At 41.7% G+C, this 15,842-nt stretch overlaps 1 protein-coding gene across 1 annotated transcript in view; it reads left to right on the top strand.

The window, feature by feature from the left end:
• Positions 1-9,142, top strand: part of LOC143286974 (uncharacterized) — a 92,471-nt gene extending 83,329 nt beyond the window's left edge. Inside the window, exons 7-9 of the mRNA XM_076594966.1 lie at positions 875-1,027; positions 3,249-3,468; positions 4,801-9,142. Coding sequence (XP_076451081.1) covers positions 875-1,027; positions 3,249-3,468; positions 4,801-5,042 — 615 coding nt within the window. The 3' untranslated portion in view covers positions 5,043-9,142. The remainder of the gene's footprint in view (positions 1-874; positions 1,028-3,248; positions 3,469-4,800) is intronic.
• The last annotated feature ends 6,700 nt before the right edge of the window (positions 9,143-15,842 follow it).

The raw sequence follows: 15,842 nt of genomic DNA, 5'->3' as shown, positions 1-15,842 counted from the left end.
TGGAGGAAGCAAAGTCCGTGTGATGCCTTTCCAAAGGACAACACCATGCTGAAATGGAGCTGGGAAAGCTGGTCACTGGTGAACACTGGATCACAAGTCCAACGCCTCACCCGTTCTGCTATGGTGCCTCCTTTACGTCAAGCTACTCAGAGTTGTTACACTTTCTTCAACCTCAGAGAGTCTGTCATAACTGCTTCATGCTCTGTAGTTTTAAGTCAAAGAATGAAATCAGATGATAAGGAGATCAGCAGGTATTTATAAGTAAACAGAAAATAGTATTGCTCCTATGTTTCAACAATGAGTACAAAAACATTGATTGAATTTGATGATTTTTTGGTTGAGACAGTATTTTCATTTTGAACCTGTCACAATACTACAAGGTGAAAAGATGAACAGGACAACAAGAAAATGTTACTCAAAGTCCTTCACTGCTGAACATTTCACCTGCATTTGGAGTTGGAGTGTGATGATAGCACTGTGTGTCTGTGCTGGTATGCTGTGTTGGTGTTGCAGTTTACTCAAGGAGGTGTCTCTGCATTCAGGCAAATCCATATATGTTACACCATATTTGCTAGGCAGATGTCTGAACAGCAGTCTAGTCAGGCCTTGAATGCATGCATGTATTGATGTACTTATCAGAGTGGATTTCTTCCGCAGAATGGTGCCAGAGGACAACACTTATGTTGCCATGGGTTCTTTTTCTGCAAGCCAAATGCTTGCCACACACGGGACCTTGGTTTATCATCTCATCTAAATGACTAAATGCTGTTTGATTTTCCAGAAAGCACGAGAACAGGATTCAAACCCAAACTTTCAGGGACACTGTGCTGGTGGATAAGCATCTTGACCACTGTGCCACCTTACTGTGTTTCAGGACAACCAGATTGGAGAGACCTGCTGGCAGGGGTTCCAGATGCGGCTGAACAGGACAATACAGGATGTGGTCATCTTCGCCAAGAAGCTGCCTGGCTTTGCCGCTCTGGACCAGGATGATCAGATCTCACTCATCAAAGGGGGCTGCTTTGAGGTGGGTCATGGGCAGTGGAGCTATCAGTGGTATCATTGGATACGTGTATACTACAAGGCCATGTATAGATATGTGTGTGTGTGTGTGTGTGTGTGTGTTGATTCATATTCTTAGACAAAGCTGTAGGTACCATAGAGTTTAAAAGCCATCCCACCATAGGGCGACTATCATGAAAATGGGTATTAGGGTGACAAGGCATATCCAGGCATATATCCCATAATTTTACACTGAAATGTGAAACCAGTCTTTTGATATCAAAGTGCGATGAAATATTCATAACAATAAGGTGAGTTGGTCAGTTGATATCCAATGTCCAGGGCTCAGCATCAGAAGGCAGAGGCCCAATCCTCTCCTCTCACCATTTTGCATTTCCCCAACTGAAGTCAGGTACCCATTTACAGCTGGGTGGATTGCGTGAAGAGCCTTTCCCAAAGACACAACAGCAGGTTGAGATGATGCCGCGAACCCTGATCACTTGTGAACACTGGATCACAAGTCCTATGCCTCACCTGCAGTGCTGCCTCCTTATATGTGTTTTTATTGATTTAAGCATAAATTCTTCTTTTGTTTTATTGTTCATGAAGCTTATACAACATATCGTAATGACTTGCTTTCCGTTCAAGGCCTGATTGTTTCCTCAAGGATTGATCAGCGCTTTGGCATTTGCTGCTTTTTTTTTTTCTCTTTTCTTTTTACAGCAGATGTGTAGCATATATGGATTTGTCTGCACGCACCGATGCTTCCTTGAAACTAAAACAAACTTTCCAGTCTGAGTTAAGCTGGTGTGTGTGGTATGTGCAATGTATCTTTTCTGTCCTGTGCAACATATCCTCTGTCCTGTGTTCAGGTGGTGTGTGCAACATATCCTGTGTCCTGTGTTTAGGTGGTGTGTGTGGTGTGTGCAACATATCCTTTTGTCCTGTGTTCAGGTGGTGTGTATGGTGTGTGCAACATATCCTGTGTCCTGTGTTCAGGTGGTGTGTGTGGTGTGTGCAACACATCCTCTTGTCCTGTGTTCAGGTGGTGTGTGTGGTGTGTACAACATATCCTCTTGTCCTCTGTTCAGGTGTTGTGTATGGTGTGTGCAACACATCCTCTTGTCCTGTGTTCAGGTGGTGTGTGTGGTGTGTGCAACATATCCTCTTGTCCTGTGTTCAGGTGGTGTGTGCAACACATCCTCTTGTCCTGTGTTCAGGTGTTATGTATGGTGTGTGCAACATACCCCTTTGTCCTGTGTTCAGGTGGTGTGTATGGTGTGTGCAACATATCCTCTTGTCCTGTGTTCAGGTGTTATGTATGGTGTGTGCAACATATCCTCTTGTCCTGTGTTCAGGTGGTGTGTGTGGTGTGTGCAACATATCCTCTGTCCTGTGTTCAGGTGGTGTGTGTGGTGTGTGCAACACATCCTCTTGTCCTGTGTTCAGGTGTTATATATGGTGTGTGCAACATACCCCTTTGTCCTGTGTTCAGGTGTTGTGTATGGTGTGTGCAACATATCCTCTTGTCCTGTGTTCAGGTGTTATGTATGGTGTGTGCAACATATCCTATTGTCCTGTGTTCAGGTGGTGTGTGTGGTGTGCGCAACATATCCTCTTGTCCTGTGTTCAGGTGGTGTGTGCAACATATCCTCTGTCCTGTGTTCAGGTGGTGTGTACAACATATCCTCTTGTCCTGTGTTCAGGTGGTGTGTGTGGTGTGTGCAACACATCCTCTTGTCCAGGGTTCAGGTGGTGTGGGTGGTGTGTGCAACATATCCTCTTGTCCTGTGTTCAGGTGGTGTGTGTGGTGTGTGCAACACATCCTCTTGTCCTGTGTTCAGGTGGTGTGTGTGGTGTGTGCAACACATCCTCTTGTCCTGTGTTCAGGTGGTGTGTGTGGTGTGTGCAACACATCCTCTTGTCCTGTGTTCAGGTGGTGTGTGTGGTGTGTGCAACACGTCCTCTTGTCCAGTGTTCAGGTGGTGTGGGTGGTGTGTGCAACATATCCTCTTGTCCTGTGTTCAGGTGGTGTGTGTGGTGTGTGCAACACATCCTCTTGTCCTGTGTTCAGGTGGTGTGTGTGGTGTGTGCAACATATCCTCTTGTCCTGTGTTCAGGTGGTGTGTGCAACATATCCTCTTGTCCTGTGTTCAGGTGGTGTGTATGGTGTGTGCAACATATCCTCTTGTCCTGTGTTCAGGTGGCAAGTGTGGAAATTTACAATTTCTCTGTCCTGTATTCAGGTGGCGTGTGTGGTGTGTGCGCCTTTCATTGACGGAGAGTCAAACACCATCTACCTGCTGGGCAACAGCACGATTGTGAGGCGGGAAGACATGAAGAAAGGTTTTCCCCTGGGGGAGCACTTTGTGGAGCTCCTCTTCAACCTCTCCATCCGCTTCAACGCTTTCCAGCTGCACGACACGGAGAAGGCCCTCTTCTCCGCCCTTGTTCTCATTTCACCTGGTATGGCTGAGTGGGGGTGTGAAGGAGAGTCGGGTGTGGGGGTGAGGGTGTGTATGGGGGTGGGATGGGGGAGGAGGGTGTGTGTGTGTTGTGGGGGTTGCTTGTGTGTGTGTGTGTGTGTGTGTGTGTGTGTGTGCGTGTGTGTGTGAGTGTGTGTTGCTTGGATGGGTGTGCTAGCATGTGTGTGTGTGAGGGGGGAGTGGTGGGGGGGAGTGTGCGTGAGTGTGTGTGGATGGGTATTTGTGCACTCAGTGTGAAAGTTCAGAGCTGCACCTAGGCGCTCAGCTTTTGTGCCAGTCTGAGAATATCAGGTACCGGTAGATTGTTTCTGACATTTTGTCTTTCTTTGGACATTCTGTTTTTCAGTTTTGTAAACAGAAATAATTTTTAAAATCTTAAAACGATAAAACAACATCTCGCCCTTCCCCCACCGCCGTCTTTTAAAAAAATTTTATTCACGGAATGATTCAGCGCTTATAGCTGTTAGAGGCGTTTGATTGGCTAAGAGCGGGCCAGACTAAGAGGGGCGTCTTTTCACTGTTAGCCGTGCGAAATTTGGCCAAACAGAGCAAACCATAGGCCTAGTTTGCATCAGTTTGACATGGTAAGTATATGTAAACACCAAACATGGAGTATAATACAAACTCCTCCTTTCATGTGTTTTATTGATTATAATTTATTACTATAGTATATTTTTAAATTTATTTGTGTTTTGTTTATTTCTTATACATCTATTTATTAGTAGTAGCAGTAGCAGTAAGGGTCATTTGCACAACGGGGTGCCTAGCTGGGTAAAGCTGACTGACGGCTGCCACTGGGAGCTCTTCATTTGTTTCCTATGTCATTCAATCAGATTTCAGGCACGCACACATACACACTCAAAGAGACATGCATTTTACATTTTATGTGTTTTACAATTTTGTTTATTCAACCCACCATGCAGTCAGCCGTACTTCATTTTCAGGGGGTGTGCATGTTGGGTATGTTCTTGTTTCCATAACCCACCAAACGCTGACATGAATTAGAGGATCTTTAACTTGCGTATTTGATCTTCTGTGAAAGGGGTTCAGACACAAGCAGGTCTGCACATATGTTGACCTAGGAGATCAGAAAAATTTCCACCCTTTACCCACCAGGCACCATTACCGAGATTCAAACCCAGTACCCTCAGATTGAAAGTCCAACACTTTAACCACTCGGCTGTTACGCCCTGTGAGTCTAAGAGTCTGAAGTGAGTCTTGTTTTACAGCCTACAGTTTTTATAAACTATCTCCACTGGTGTGTGTCTGCATGGTGTGTGTCTGCATGGTGTGCGTGATGTGTTGTGTCCAGATCGGCCAGGCCTGAGGAACAGGGACAAGGTCAGCCGGCTGCAGGAGTTGCTGATCCAGGCCCTGCAGGCTGAGATAGGGGCGGGTCACCCTGACGAGATGGGCCTCTTCCCCCGCCTCCTCATGAGCATCTCCAGTCTGCGGGAGCTGGGCGTGGAGCACCGCCGCATGCTGGAGTCCTTGAAAGGTCAAATGAACTTTGACCACGACCTCTATGCTGAGACCTTTGACCTCATTCCTTGATGAAGGCCATTCCTTGGGAGTGAAGCTGGGAGTGAAGCGTCTTGTGTTGAAGTGTCTGGCTGGCGGTGTGTGTTTGGGAAGGAGGAGAGTTGTCGTGCGTGGCACACGCTGCAGGGAAGCTTAGGGAAGGGACAGGAGGGTGTGATGCTGTCTGGTTTGTGTGTGACAGTACCCTTGGAGTCATAGTGTGAGCGTCATCTGTGTACAGCCAGTTCCAGGGAACACGCAGGTGTGAAAAGTACCAAGCATTCCTTGAGACCCAACTTATCGGTGATTGCACTATTTTATGAGCAGCCCTCTTTTTCAAGAGATCTAGAATAACTCGTGATGTTTACTGGGAATGTGATGTCCAAGGTTTAAGTTTGCTGAAAGTAAGCCCCACTAGTTTTCTTTTCACAGTTGACAATGGAAGCAAATGACCCTAGACTAGCATACTGGCTCGTTTTCAGTGAAAGAAGAGGCACAACCAGTTTCTATTTGTCAGAGGAATTCCAAACTGATCTGTTTGGTTTGTGTGTTTGTTTTTTGTTTTCTCTCAGCTAAGTTTGTTTCTGTATAGTAAGATTGGCTGGAAAAGAAATCAGAAGGCCCGATAAAAATTAAAGTTTGTGGTTCTTCATGAAATTATTAAATGTATGTTTTAAACCTTTCAAGGTAGTGTGTTTATCTTTCAGTAAAGTGTGTATTTCAAAACTTTCAAAATGAGAAGTGTATTTGTTCATTTGTCTTTCAGACACAGTTCAACCATGCACTTTTTCTCCATGATCTTTTGCTTGCTCAAATCCTGTTTTTCAACTAAACCCATTTACAACTGAAGTATCTTTGACAAACAGCTGGTACTAGTGGGGTAATGGTGACATGTGACAGTGAAGAGGTTTATGGGGAATGTTGATGTGGTTTGTGGATGGTACGATTATCTGTCAGAGTGAACAGAAGTGATAATGGGCTGCTGATTGAGGGAGAAGTATTAATGGCTGTTCATTAATGGGGAAATGTCAGTGGGCTGCCTGTTAATGGGGAAAATGTTAATGGGCTGCTTGTTTAGGGACGGGTGTTAATGGATGATTGAGGGACTGGTGTTAATGGGCTGTCAATGTCAGTGGGCTGCCCTTAAATGGGAAAATGTTAATGGGCTGCTTATTGAGGGAGATGTGTTAATGGCTGCTCATTGATGGGAAATGTCAATCAGCTGCCTGTTAATGGGAAAATGTTAATGGGCTACTCATTGAGGGAGATGTGTTAATGGCAACTCATTGATGGCCAGTTGTAAACCAGCTGATTACAAATGGAAGCAAAGGGAACTGTTGACTGGTTCCTCATTCATTAGAAATGTCAGTGATCTGTTTACTGAGGGAGATTGCACAATAGGCTGCTCTTTGTTGGGAAATGGTAGTCGGGTGATCATGAATCAAAATTGTTAATGGGCTGTTTATTGATGGGAATGGCAAGTCGGCTGCTGCTCCATGGTGGGAAGTCCTGAACCGAAGACGCATTCACTGATAGGGACCTTGGAATGCAGTGTGAATGGAGCGACCTTGGAGATGAACTGTGGATGGATGGGAAGTGTTCTGACCTCACGATCAAGCCTTGGTGGACAGGGAGTGACGGAGAAGACTGAACACTCTCTTCTTGCTGAGTCTGGCTTCACAAACAGAGGCGAGACAAGTCTTTCAACGGCTGCACACACACACACACACACACACACACACACACACACCACACACACTGCATGTGATAGAGGGCATGTGATACCGTTCCAGCCGCAGTGTCTGTCATGTTGGGCTAGTGACCCGTCTATGAAAATGGCCGCAGAATGTGTGTGCACAAGACTGTTTGGCATCACATTTATCTCTGTGATCTGCAACTGATTTGATCAATCCTCCGATGCTGCTTATCAATCACATTGGATGTTGTGTGACTGAGAGAAAGGTGAGGAGCAGTGAGGACTCTGTGAAAGAGGCTGTAAATGGCAAAGAACTTTTTGTGTGTGGTGCTGCGTCAGCAGTGTTGAAGCCTCCCATGGAGGTGCCTGTTTGAGATGTTGAACTTGACGTGCATATAGGGCCGCCCTTTGTTGGATGTCTTCATGCGATACTTGTGCGCCGTTTTTCTGTCAAACCCGGTGAACCAACAAAGAGAAAGATGATATAAGCTTCTTCTTCTTTTCTTTTCTTTTTTTCTTTTCTAATTACATGATATGCATATGTATTCCAGAAATTTGTTGTAAGTGGACACTGGATGAATCTTTGCACTGATATATATATATATTGTGTTTGTGGTAAAACTCGTTGCAAAACGTTTCCTTTGTTTCCATAGGCAGTAAATGAGTCCGGTTTTGATGGTATGAAACAATTCAGTTTCAACACTTTTCATGGCTTTCATGAATCTTAACAGCTCATATTGAAACTCGGTGAAATCTATACATGATTAAAAAAAAAAAAAAAAAGTAAACATACTAGATCCTCAAGATTTTCTTCACTCATACTTACTCATTTGTTGAACTCGGTGAAATATTCATACCTTTTTTTTTTTCTCTTCTAAGCATTTACCTGCATAGGTAATTAATTTACATGACTCATAAAAGATACCACAGAATAACTCGAACTTACAATGCTTTTTTTAAATTTCTTTTTAAAGAAAATCAAGATTCATGTTCTGATAGACTGTTCAAAAATTGTCACCTGATTATGTTGTAAAATAGAACATCATCCCTCAAACACAGATACTTGGGAATATGGTCAAGTAAATGATATCCCATGTTTATAAAGCAAGGAGATTCCAAGTCCATGTTCAAGTCATTCACAAGCCTGATTTTTTCACTCCCTTTTTACTTCACCTGGGGTGTTGGTCTAGGTGCTAGCCTTTCAGGTAAGACAACAAACTGAGGTAATGTAGGTAGGTAGAATAATGTACAATGTGCAGTTCACACACACACACATACACACACCCCACCCCAACCCCCAACACACACATCCATTACAGCAAAGGAAGTTGGCAAAGTTGTGGAGACAAATCCACTTTGATAGTCTAAAGCTTAAGTTTAAGACAAAGCGAAAAAAAATGGATGGTGGTGGATGATAGTTACTTGTACCCCCTCACCCCTCCCCACCCAAATTTCACTCAAAGAAATCTGTGATTTTGAAGGGATACAATTCAGTGTTTAAGCTGTTAGAGAATGAGAAAAAGAAACTTGTGTCTACTGGATCTTTCTTTCTTGTTGTTTTTTGTTTTGGGTTCTTGTTTTAATCATTGTGTTTTAATTCTTTTAGAACCCCCCCCACCCCCCATGCGTGCTAAATAACAGTGACATGTTTAACTGTTAATTTGATGATCTATGGATTTTTATTTATAGATTTATGTTTGTTGTCGTTTTTGTATGATCACTCATGATATTGTTTCTATATGGATGTTTTGTCTTGAAATTTTTTTTTTAGTTTTCATTTTTGTTTGTTTTTTTTCTTCTTCCTTCATGTTGAGTGCAAGCCATTTTTTGTGTGTTCTTTTTCTTCATTGTAATCAAGTAATGATGTGCATTGAACGTTCAACGTTTGATAGGCTTTCCATCGTGGGACAAGGGAGACAGTCACACAGAGGATGTGGCATATTTGGCATATCATGAGATACATTTCACAGCTCCAGGCTTCATTCAGTCGGTTATTTTTATTTCAGGATGGGGGTGAAGGAGGGGGAGAGGGTGGGGAGGGGGTCCTTTTGCAAACTGCAGAGAGGACATGAGTTTGTGAGCTGGTTTGAAACCTTTGTTTCTTCATCTTGGTGAACTTTATAGGCTAGTTTGAAACCTTTGTTTCTTAAACTCAGTGAACTTTATTAGCTAGTTTGAAAGCTTTGTTTCTTAGACTCGGTGAACTTTATAGGCTAGTTTGAAAGCTTTGTTTCTTAAACTCAGTGAACTTTATTAGCTAGTTTGAAAGCTGTGTTTCTTAAACTCGGTGAACTTTATAGGCTAGTTTGAAAGCTTTGTTTCTTAAACTCGGTGAACTTTATAGGCTAGTTTGAAAGCTTTGTTTCTTAAACTCGGTGAACTTTATAGGCTAGTTTGAAAGCTTTGTTTCTTAAACTCGGTGAACTTTATAGGCTAGTTTGAAAGCTTTGTTTCTTAAACTCAGTGAACTTTTTTGGCTAGTTTGAAAGCTTTGTTTCTTAAACTCGGTGAACTTTATAGGCTAGTTTGAAAGCTTTGTTTCTTAAACTCGGTGAACTTTATAGGCTAGTTTGAAACCTTTGTTCCTTAAACTCGGTGAACTTTGAAGGCGAGTTCAAAACTTTTGTTTCTTAGACTTGGTGAACTTTATAGGCGAGTTCAAAACTTTTGTTTTTTAATCTCGGTGAACTTTATAGGCTAATTTGATGCCTTTGTTTCTTAATCTCGGTGAACAACATAGTTCAGTTGTTGTTGGGTTCTTTTGAATACTTCTTTTGCTTGAAGCTTTATATATCGTATTGTGAACATTTTATTCTTTGATTTTCTTTGTTTTTTGTTGTTTTTCCTCATTGTTTTTGCAGCCGAGTGAGGGGACTGTAATGATGGTGTAGTGATGTGGTGTGGATCTTTTCAGTTCTTTTCCTTTCATCTTTTTTTTCTTTTTTGCGTATTTTTGTGTGCGTATTGTGTACAAGCTTTTAAAAATATGAAGTCAAGAACGATTTGATGAAACAAGGAAGACTGTGTCTGTTTATGTGTCAATCATTTCTCACACTTCATGTACAAAATCACCAGCATAGTCGCCGAAGGGGGTTGTTAATAATCAAGCAGTGTCCCACCTTTTTTTTGCATCTAAATATGCATGAGGGAGTACAACCAAAACAACTTTGTGCATGGGCAGAGTCTTTTCTTGTGGGTGGGCCCTTGGCAGCCAGACCTGAAGACCTCCTTGTGGACTTTCACCCAGTGAGGCTGGTTGTGGCTGTGCATGGGGAAGCCCAGAACAGAACATTCAAGGGGCACCTCTGAGGGAGCATGGAAAAAAGATAGCACAAAAAACAACAACAAAAAAACAAAAAAGTGGGGGTGTAGGTGGGATCAAGGGGGGAGGGTTGGGGTGGGGGGGGGGGGGGATATCCACAGTTATTGGTACAATGGGTTGATGATTAAAAGCTGTGGGTTCAGACTTTTTTTTTTTTTTAATTGGTGCATATATTTTTAATGAATTTTCTAGCCCCAAACAGCTTTTTGTCCACAGATTCGTTCAGTATCAACTTAGAAAGTTACAAAAAAAAGAATTGAACATTTGAGTGTCATCCACTTTTGTAGTTTTGAGAAGACGTCTTTTGACAGTGCTACCTAAATTAACTGAAAAACATTATCTTTGACTATGTTGACTAAATGAACTGAACAACTGTGAGGTGTCTGTTTCTCTGTTCAGCAAGAGAATCGACACAGCACATTCATCCTTTTTCTTTGACCAGTCAGAGGACTGTTCAGGATTTGAAGGAACAAGATCAGTGCTGTATTCACAGTCATCATCAGTCGGGAAGGCTTTAAGAGCTGGGTATTGTTTGGTATTGTGTTGCTTTTTTGTCACAACAGATTGTGCTGCTTTCCCCAGGGAGAGAGCATTGTCCACAGTGCAAAGCCACCAGTATTCTTTTTCTCTTTTCTGTGTGTGTATGTGTTTTTTGTTTTGTTTTTTGTTTGTTTTGTTTTTTTGTTGTTGTTTTTTAAATCAAAGTGGATTTTTCTGTAGAATTTTGCCAGGAACAACACCATTTGTTGCTGTCTTTTTAATTCTTTTTTTTCTACATATGCTGAGTGAATACTGCACACAGGTCCTTTGTTTATCATCTCATTGGAACGACCAGCGCCAGACACCACTCCGGTCCAGTGAAGGGGAGAATAAAAATGCTGGTCCCTGTATATGGGACTCAAACTCTACATACATTTGCAAGTCAGGTGTGTTACCACTAGGCCACTGTTCCACCATTAGCCACCTTTGTACTGTTGGCCTGACTGATGAGATGGCCTGAATACTACACACAGCCCATTGTACTGACTGATCAGATGGCCTGAATACTACACACAGCCCATTGTACTGACTGATCAGATGGCCTGAATACTACACACAGCCCATTGTACTGAGTGATCAGATGGCCTGAATACTACACACAGCCCATTGTACTGAGTGATCAGATGGCCTGAATACTACACACAGCCCATTGTACTGACTGATGAGATGGCCTGAATACTACACACAGCCCATTGTACTGACTGATGAGATGGCCTGAATACTACACACAGCCCATTGTACTGACTTATCAGATGGCCTGAATACTACACACAGCCCATTGTACTGACTGATGAGATGGCCTGAATACTACACACAGCCCATTGTACTGACTGATGAGATGGCCTGAATACTACACACAGCCCATTGTACTGACTGATGAGATGGCCTGAATACTACACACAGCCCATTGTACTGAGTGATGAGATGGCCTGAATACTACACACAGACCATTGTACTGACTGATCAGATGGCATGGACACTGCACACAGACCAATACAAGCAACAGTATCATGGAGATGGCATTCAAAGGTGGTGGGAAAAGCATGGTGGAGGAATCAAGCAATGACAGCATTTTGGCTGCAGGCAGAGTCATGAGTAGATGGCCGTATGGCTACTGCAGGACTTGAACCAGGTAAATTAAAGGTTCACACCTGGACAGACTTTAACTTGGCGTGATGTCCTGATACTCCATAGAAAAGAAATCTTCAGGCGGCCTTGTTACATGGTAGAGAGAGTACAACTTTGGATTGTAGCTGTGGAAGGGGTTTGGAACCAGGTGGGGATTCTCATACAATGGAGCTCAAAGTACTGTGGTGAATGAACGGCAGGAGGGCCCCACGCCTGTCCTGTGCCACTTGTCAGTCAGGGTACATGTCAGTTCTGCCAGGTTAATCAAAATAGTCACTAAAATTCCATTCTGTCATCTACTTCCAGAAGATTCTATAAATTACTGTGTTTTAAGCTTTCTGTGTCTACAGACAGTTCAGTATGTTAGCTATTGTATACCCAAAAGTATATTTTTTTCAGTATTTGTGCAGCAATGTTTAACATATAAGGTTTGAAATGATTTTGTAGTTTTTCATAAGTTTGTTTCAAAAATAAAACCTTTGGGGTGTGGGGATGGGGTTGAAATCGCATGCAGCTGGTGTTTTAGTTTTGTGCATCGCAGTTTCGTTCGTTCTCATGTCAGGCATTTTCACTGGAAATACAGTAAATTCGTGCAGTAAATTCGTGCCTGTTCTTTCATCGTTCACCATCAGTAAATGTTAGAGCTAAATTTGTCTCCAACTCTGTGTTTATTCATATCCCGTACAGTGATGAGTACATTTTTTAATTGCATTCTCATTTTCCTTGCATGTAATGTGACCCATTGAATGCCGTCGGTTTCTGTGAACACAGGAGAGGAGTGGGGTCGGGAGTCTTTAGTAAAGGAGAAGTAGTATGGTCTCCACTCCAGTTAGGTGCTTGTGCAGCTTTGCTGTAAAAAAAAAAAAACACTCCAAAAAAAACAAAACAACAACAACAGAAAAAACAGAGTTTGTATTGATCATTACCAGTAAGAAGCTTGCTTAAGAAAAGTTTTTGGAGTCATGGTGAATATGGGGATATCCTGTTCTGTTTTCTTGTTTTCTCTTGTGCATATTGAACTTGAGAAGGCAGTGCTTCTCTGCTCATTATTGAACTCTGCAGCAGTCAGCAGGATTTTACACCTCTAAAAGAGCATTTTAATGAGTAAAGCAAATTAAAGAAATCTCTACCACAGTTCATCGCCAGAACTGTGCAGCTTGGCCATGTAGCAATGGACACCAAGACGGAGACGGTGGAGAAGGAAAGATTGTCGAAGTGGCCAGACAGACATGGGGGTCTCCTCTGATGAGTGGCCTGGTGGATGACCTGACATGGACACTCCCTGTGAACTGCTGACACATTGCAATACAGGCTGGGTGTATGTTGTGGAGCCTGGGTGACAGATAGGGGGGGTGAACTTTTTTTCTTAAAAAAATTATGCATACATACATACACACACACACACACACAGACACACACACACACACATATATATATATATATATATATATATATATATATATATATACACACACACACACATACATACACACACGCACACCTACATACACACACACACACACACACACACATATATATATATATGGGTTGCTTGTGCTGAATACTTTGTGTCCCATTAAATTTGAAAGATTTCAAACATCCTGTTGTTTGGATTATATTCACATGCGATTTGTGGTCTTGAATTATGTCTCTTTTTTTTTCTTTCCTTTTTAAAAAAAATAATTTATAAACATTTAGCTGTGTCAAGTCTCCATAGTTAGCACTCGTTCTGTTCCAGTTATTCAGGTTTATTCTTGTTCATTTTTCTCTTTGTCCTTGAAGAATTTTATGCCAGTGTGTTTATGTATGAATATCACCATTCCAGATTGCAGCTCTGTATCAGAATCAGAGCTGAATATCTATTTTCTTGATGATGTCAAGATCTGTAGCAGAATGTGACAATCATTTTATTGGAAAATGAATGTGCATGCTTATAATATTGTACATAAAGTGAAACATATGGGTTATTTCTTATTCATAATGCACATGCATATTTAGGTGTAGCCATGCATTCTCTCTCACACACGTCTCTCTCTCTAGCACACACATGCATGCATGTATTTAGACTTTGTGAACCAAACATAACGAAACAAACTGTTTTTCTTCTATATTTATTGAATAGGACAATAAGGAAATGCATAAGGAAAAATCATGTCACCATGTACAATCTGTATGAGATCAAGCATCACCAAAACTCATGGCTACCAGGTGCCACCATTTCTGTTGATGATCCATGTGGATTTCTTGCAGCAACAGTACAAAGGGAAGGGGTCCAGCCTTCACACAAGTGTTGGACATGAATCACACCGAGACTTGGAGGGTTGCATTGCAAGGGTTGCTTTCACCTCATGACAGAAGGCAGAAAGCCAGAAGGGAAATTGCCTTGTGATTGTTACATCTCTTTGCATTGCTTCTGAAGTCAACAGCAGATCAAAAAGCATCACTGCCTCCTAATCATAGCAGTAACTTGATATTTAAACCCTCCTACCCCCATCCCAACAGTGTAAAGGCACAAACTGGAAAGAAAGAAAGGAAAATTGGGTGACTATCAGAACTGGTGTGTGTGTGTGTGTGTGTGTTAAAAAACAACAACAAAAGAGAAATCCTGAAAGTAAAAAAACAACCTTTAAGGGCATACCGAGAAAGCCACTGTTGTAACAGAAGTGTCGGGTATGACTCCTAACATTTACAAATACAAGTGATTTTTTTTCTTTTTTCTTTCTTGAGACATAGATGTTTATCTGGTGTATGAGAGGCAGTAACCATTTTCTTACTTTGCACATAATGAAAGCATCAGGAGAAGGAAATCTGGTGATGAAGAAAACCCCCTGTAAATTCTGCAGGTAATTTTCTTTTCTGAGTAAATGACAAAATCAAATGATTTCTATGCTTCAAGACATTTTGCTTCATAAATAATTCTTTATCTATTGATAATCATGTGATGGGAAGGCTGTGTGCATGGGTAAAGGCACATGAATCTCTGGCTCATACAGATTGTGGAAAGTAAAGTGTTAACATATCTGCTTTCCTGGGAGTTGTAAATAGCAGGCCATGCAAACAGTTTCCTTGAATACACTCATGACATAGAAGTGAAGTTGAGTTTTTGAAGCATTGTGCTGTGTTTCAGCAGAAATGTAATCACCTGTACATAATTTGTTTCAATTAGTAGCCTTTAGTTTCTGTACTGGAATTATTTGTATATACTTGTAAATCATGTCTGTATGCTTATAGTGTTTAGGCAGCAAAAGCAGGGGAAATGTGTGTGTGTGTATTTGTGGTGTGTGTGTGTGTGTGTGTGTGTGTGTGTGTGTGTGTGTGTGTGTGCACTTGCACAAGCACATACGCACACCAGAACATGCATTAATTGCAGTTGTATAATTTGTCTTCTGATAGCAAGGAGTTAAAGTTTACCGACTCCAAATAATGTGTCATAACAAGCTGCTGTTTCAAATCAACAATTGACCTTTCTGAAAACCGAACAGATCTGCAAGCTGTGTAGTATGTGATGATAGTAATAACTCATTTGCTGTCATATGTCTGGATAGTTTCGGATGATTGTGTGTGTGTGTGTGTGTGTGTGTGTGTGTGTGTGCAAAGTTAAATGACACTCTGTTAGAGAAACTGCAAATGGTGTTTTTTTTTTAATTTATAGCTGAGCTTTCTGCTGTTGCAAGATCTTGTATTCTGTTGTTCTTGACAAAACCATAATTATTGTTTTTGGAACCTTGTGAAAGCTACAGATATATTTACAACAGCGAGTATTGGTAGCAAATTGTACGACTGATTCTGATATTGGAAGAAAGAAAATACACACAGGCACACATACACTCATACGAGCATCAGTATTCATTCACAAGTTCAGTCATCCTCATTTTTCTTCAACAGTTCAAAAGCATTTTCAAGAATATTATATTTCAGAGGGTGGGGAGGAGGGGAAGAAATAGAATGCCACCGGAGCCACTTCAAATGTTGGGGAACCATGGAAAGAAATCAGTTTCTCATTCCTCCCTGTAATTATTCTGTATTGTGATGTTTTTCAACAGTTGTCAGAGTGCTTCAAAACGCCAGTGTTGTTTTGGAGATGTGTAGTGTGTGTGTTTCCCTGTTTTTCCAGTAGCAATGCAGACCTGCTAAGTAGTTTGATTTT

This window comes from Babylonia areolata, chromosome 1, assembly GCF_041734735.1.
Source record: "Babylonia areolata isolate BAREFJ2019XMU chromosome 1, ASM4173473v1, whole genome shotgun sequence".
Classification (NCBI taxonomy): domain Eukaryota; kingdom Metazoa; phylum Mollusca; class Gastropoda; order Neogastropoda; family Buccinidae; genus Babylonia; species Babylonia areolata.
This window is presented reverse-complemented; position numbering and strand designations above follow the sequence as displayed.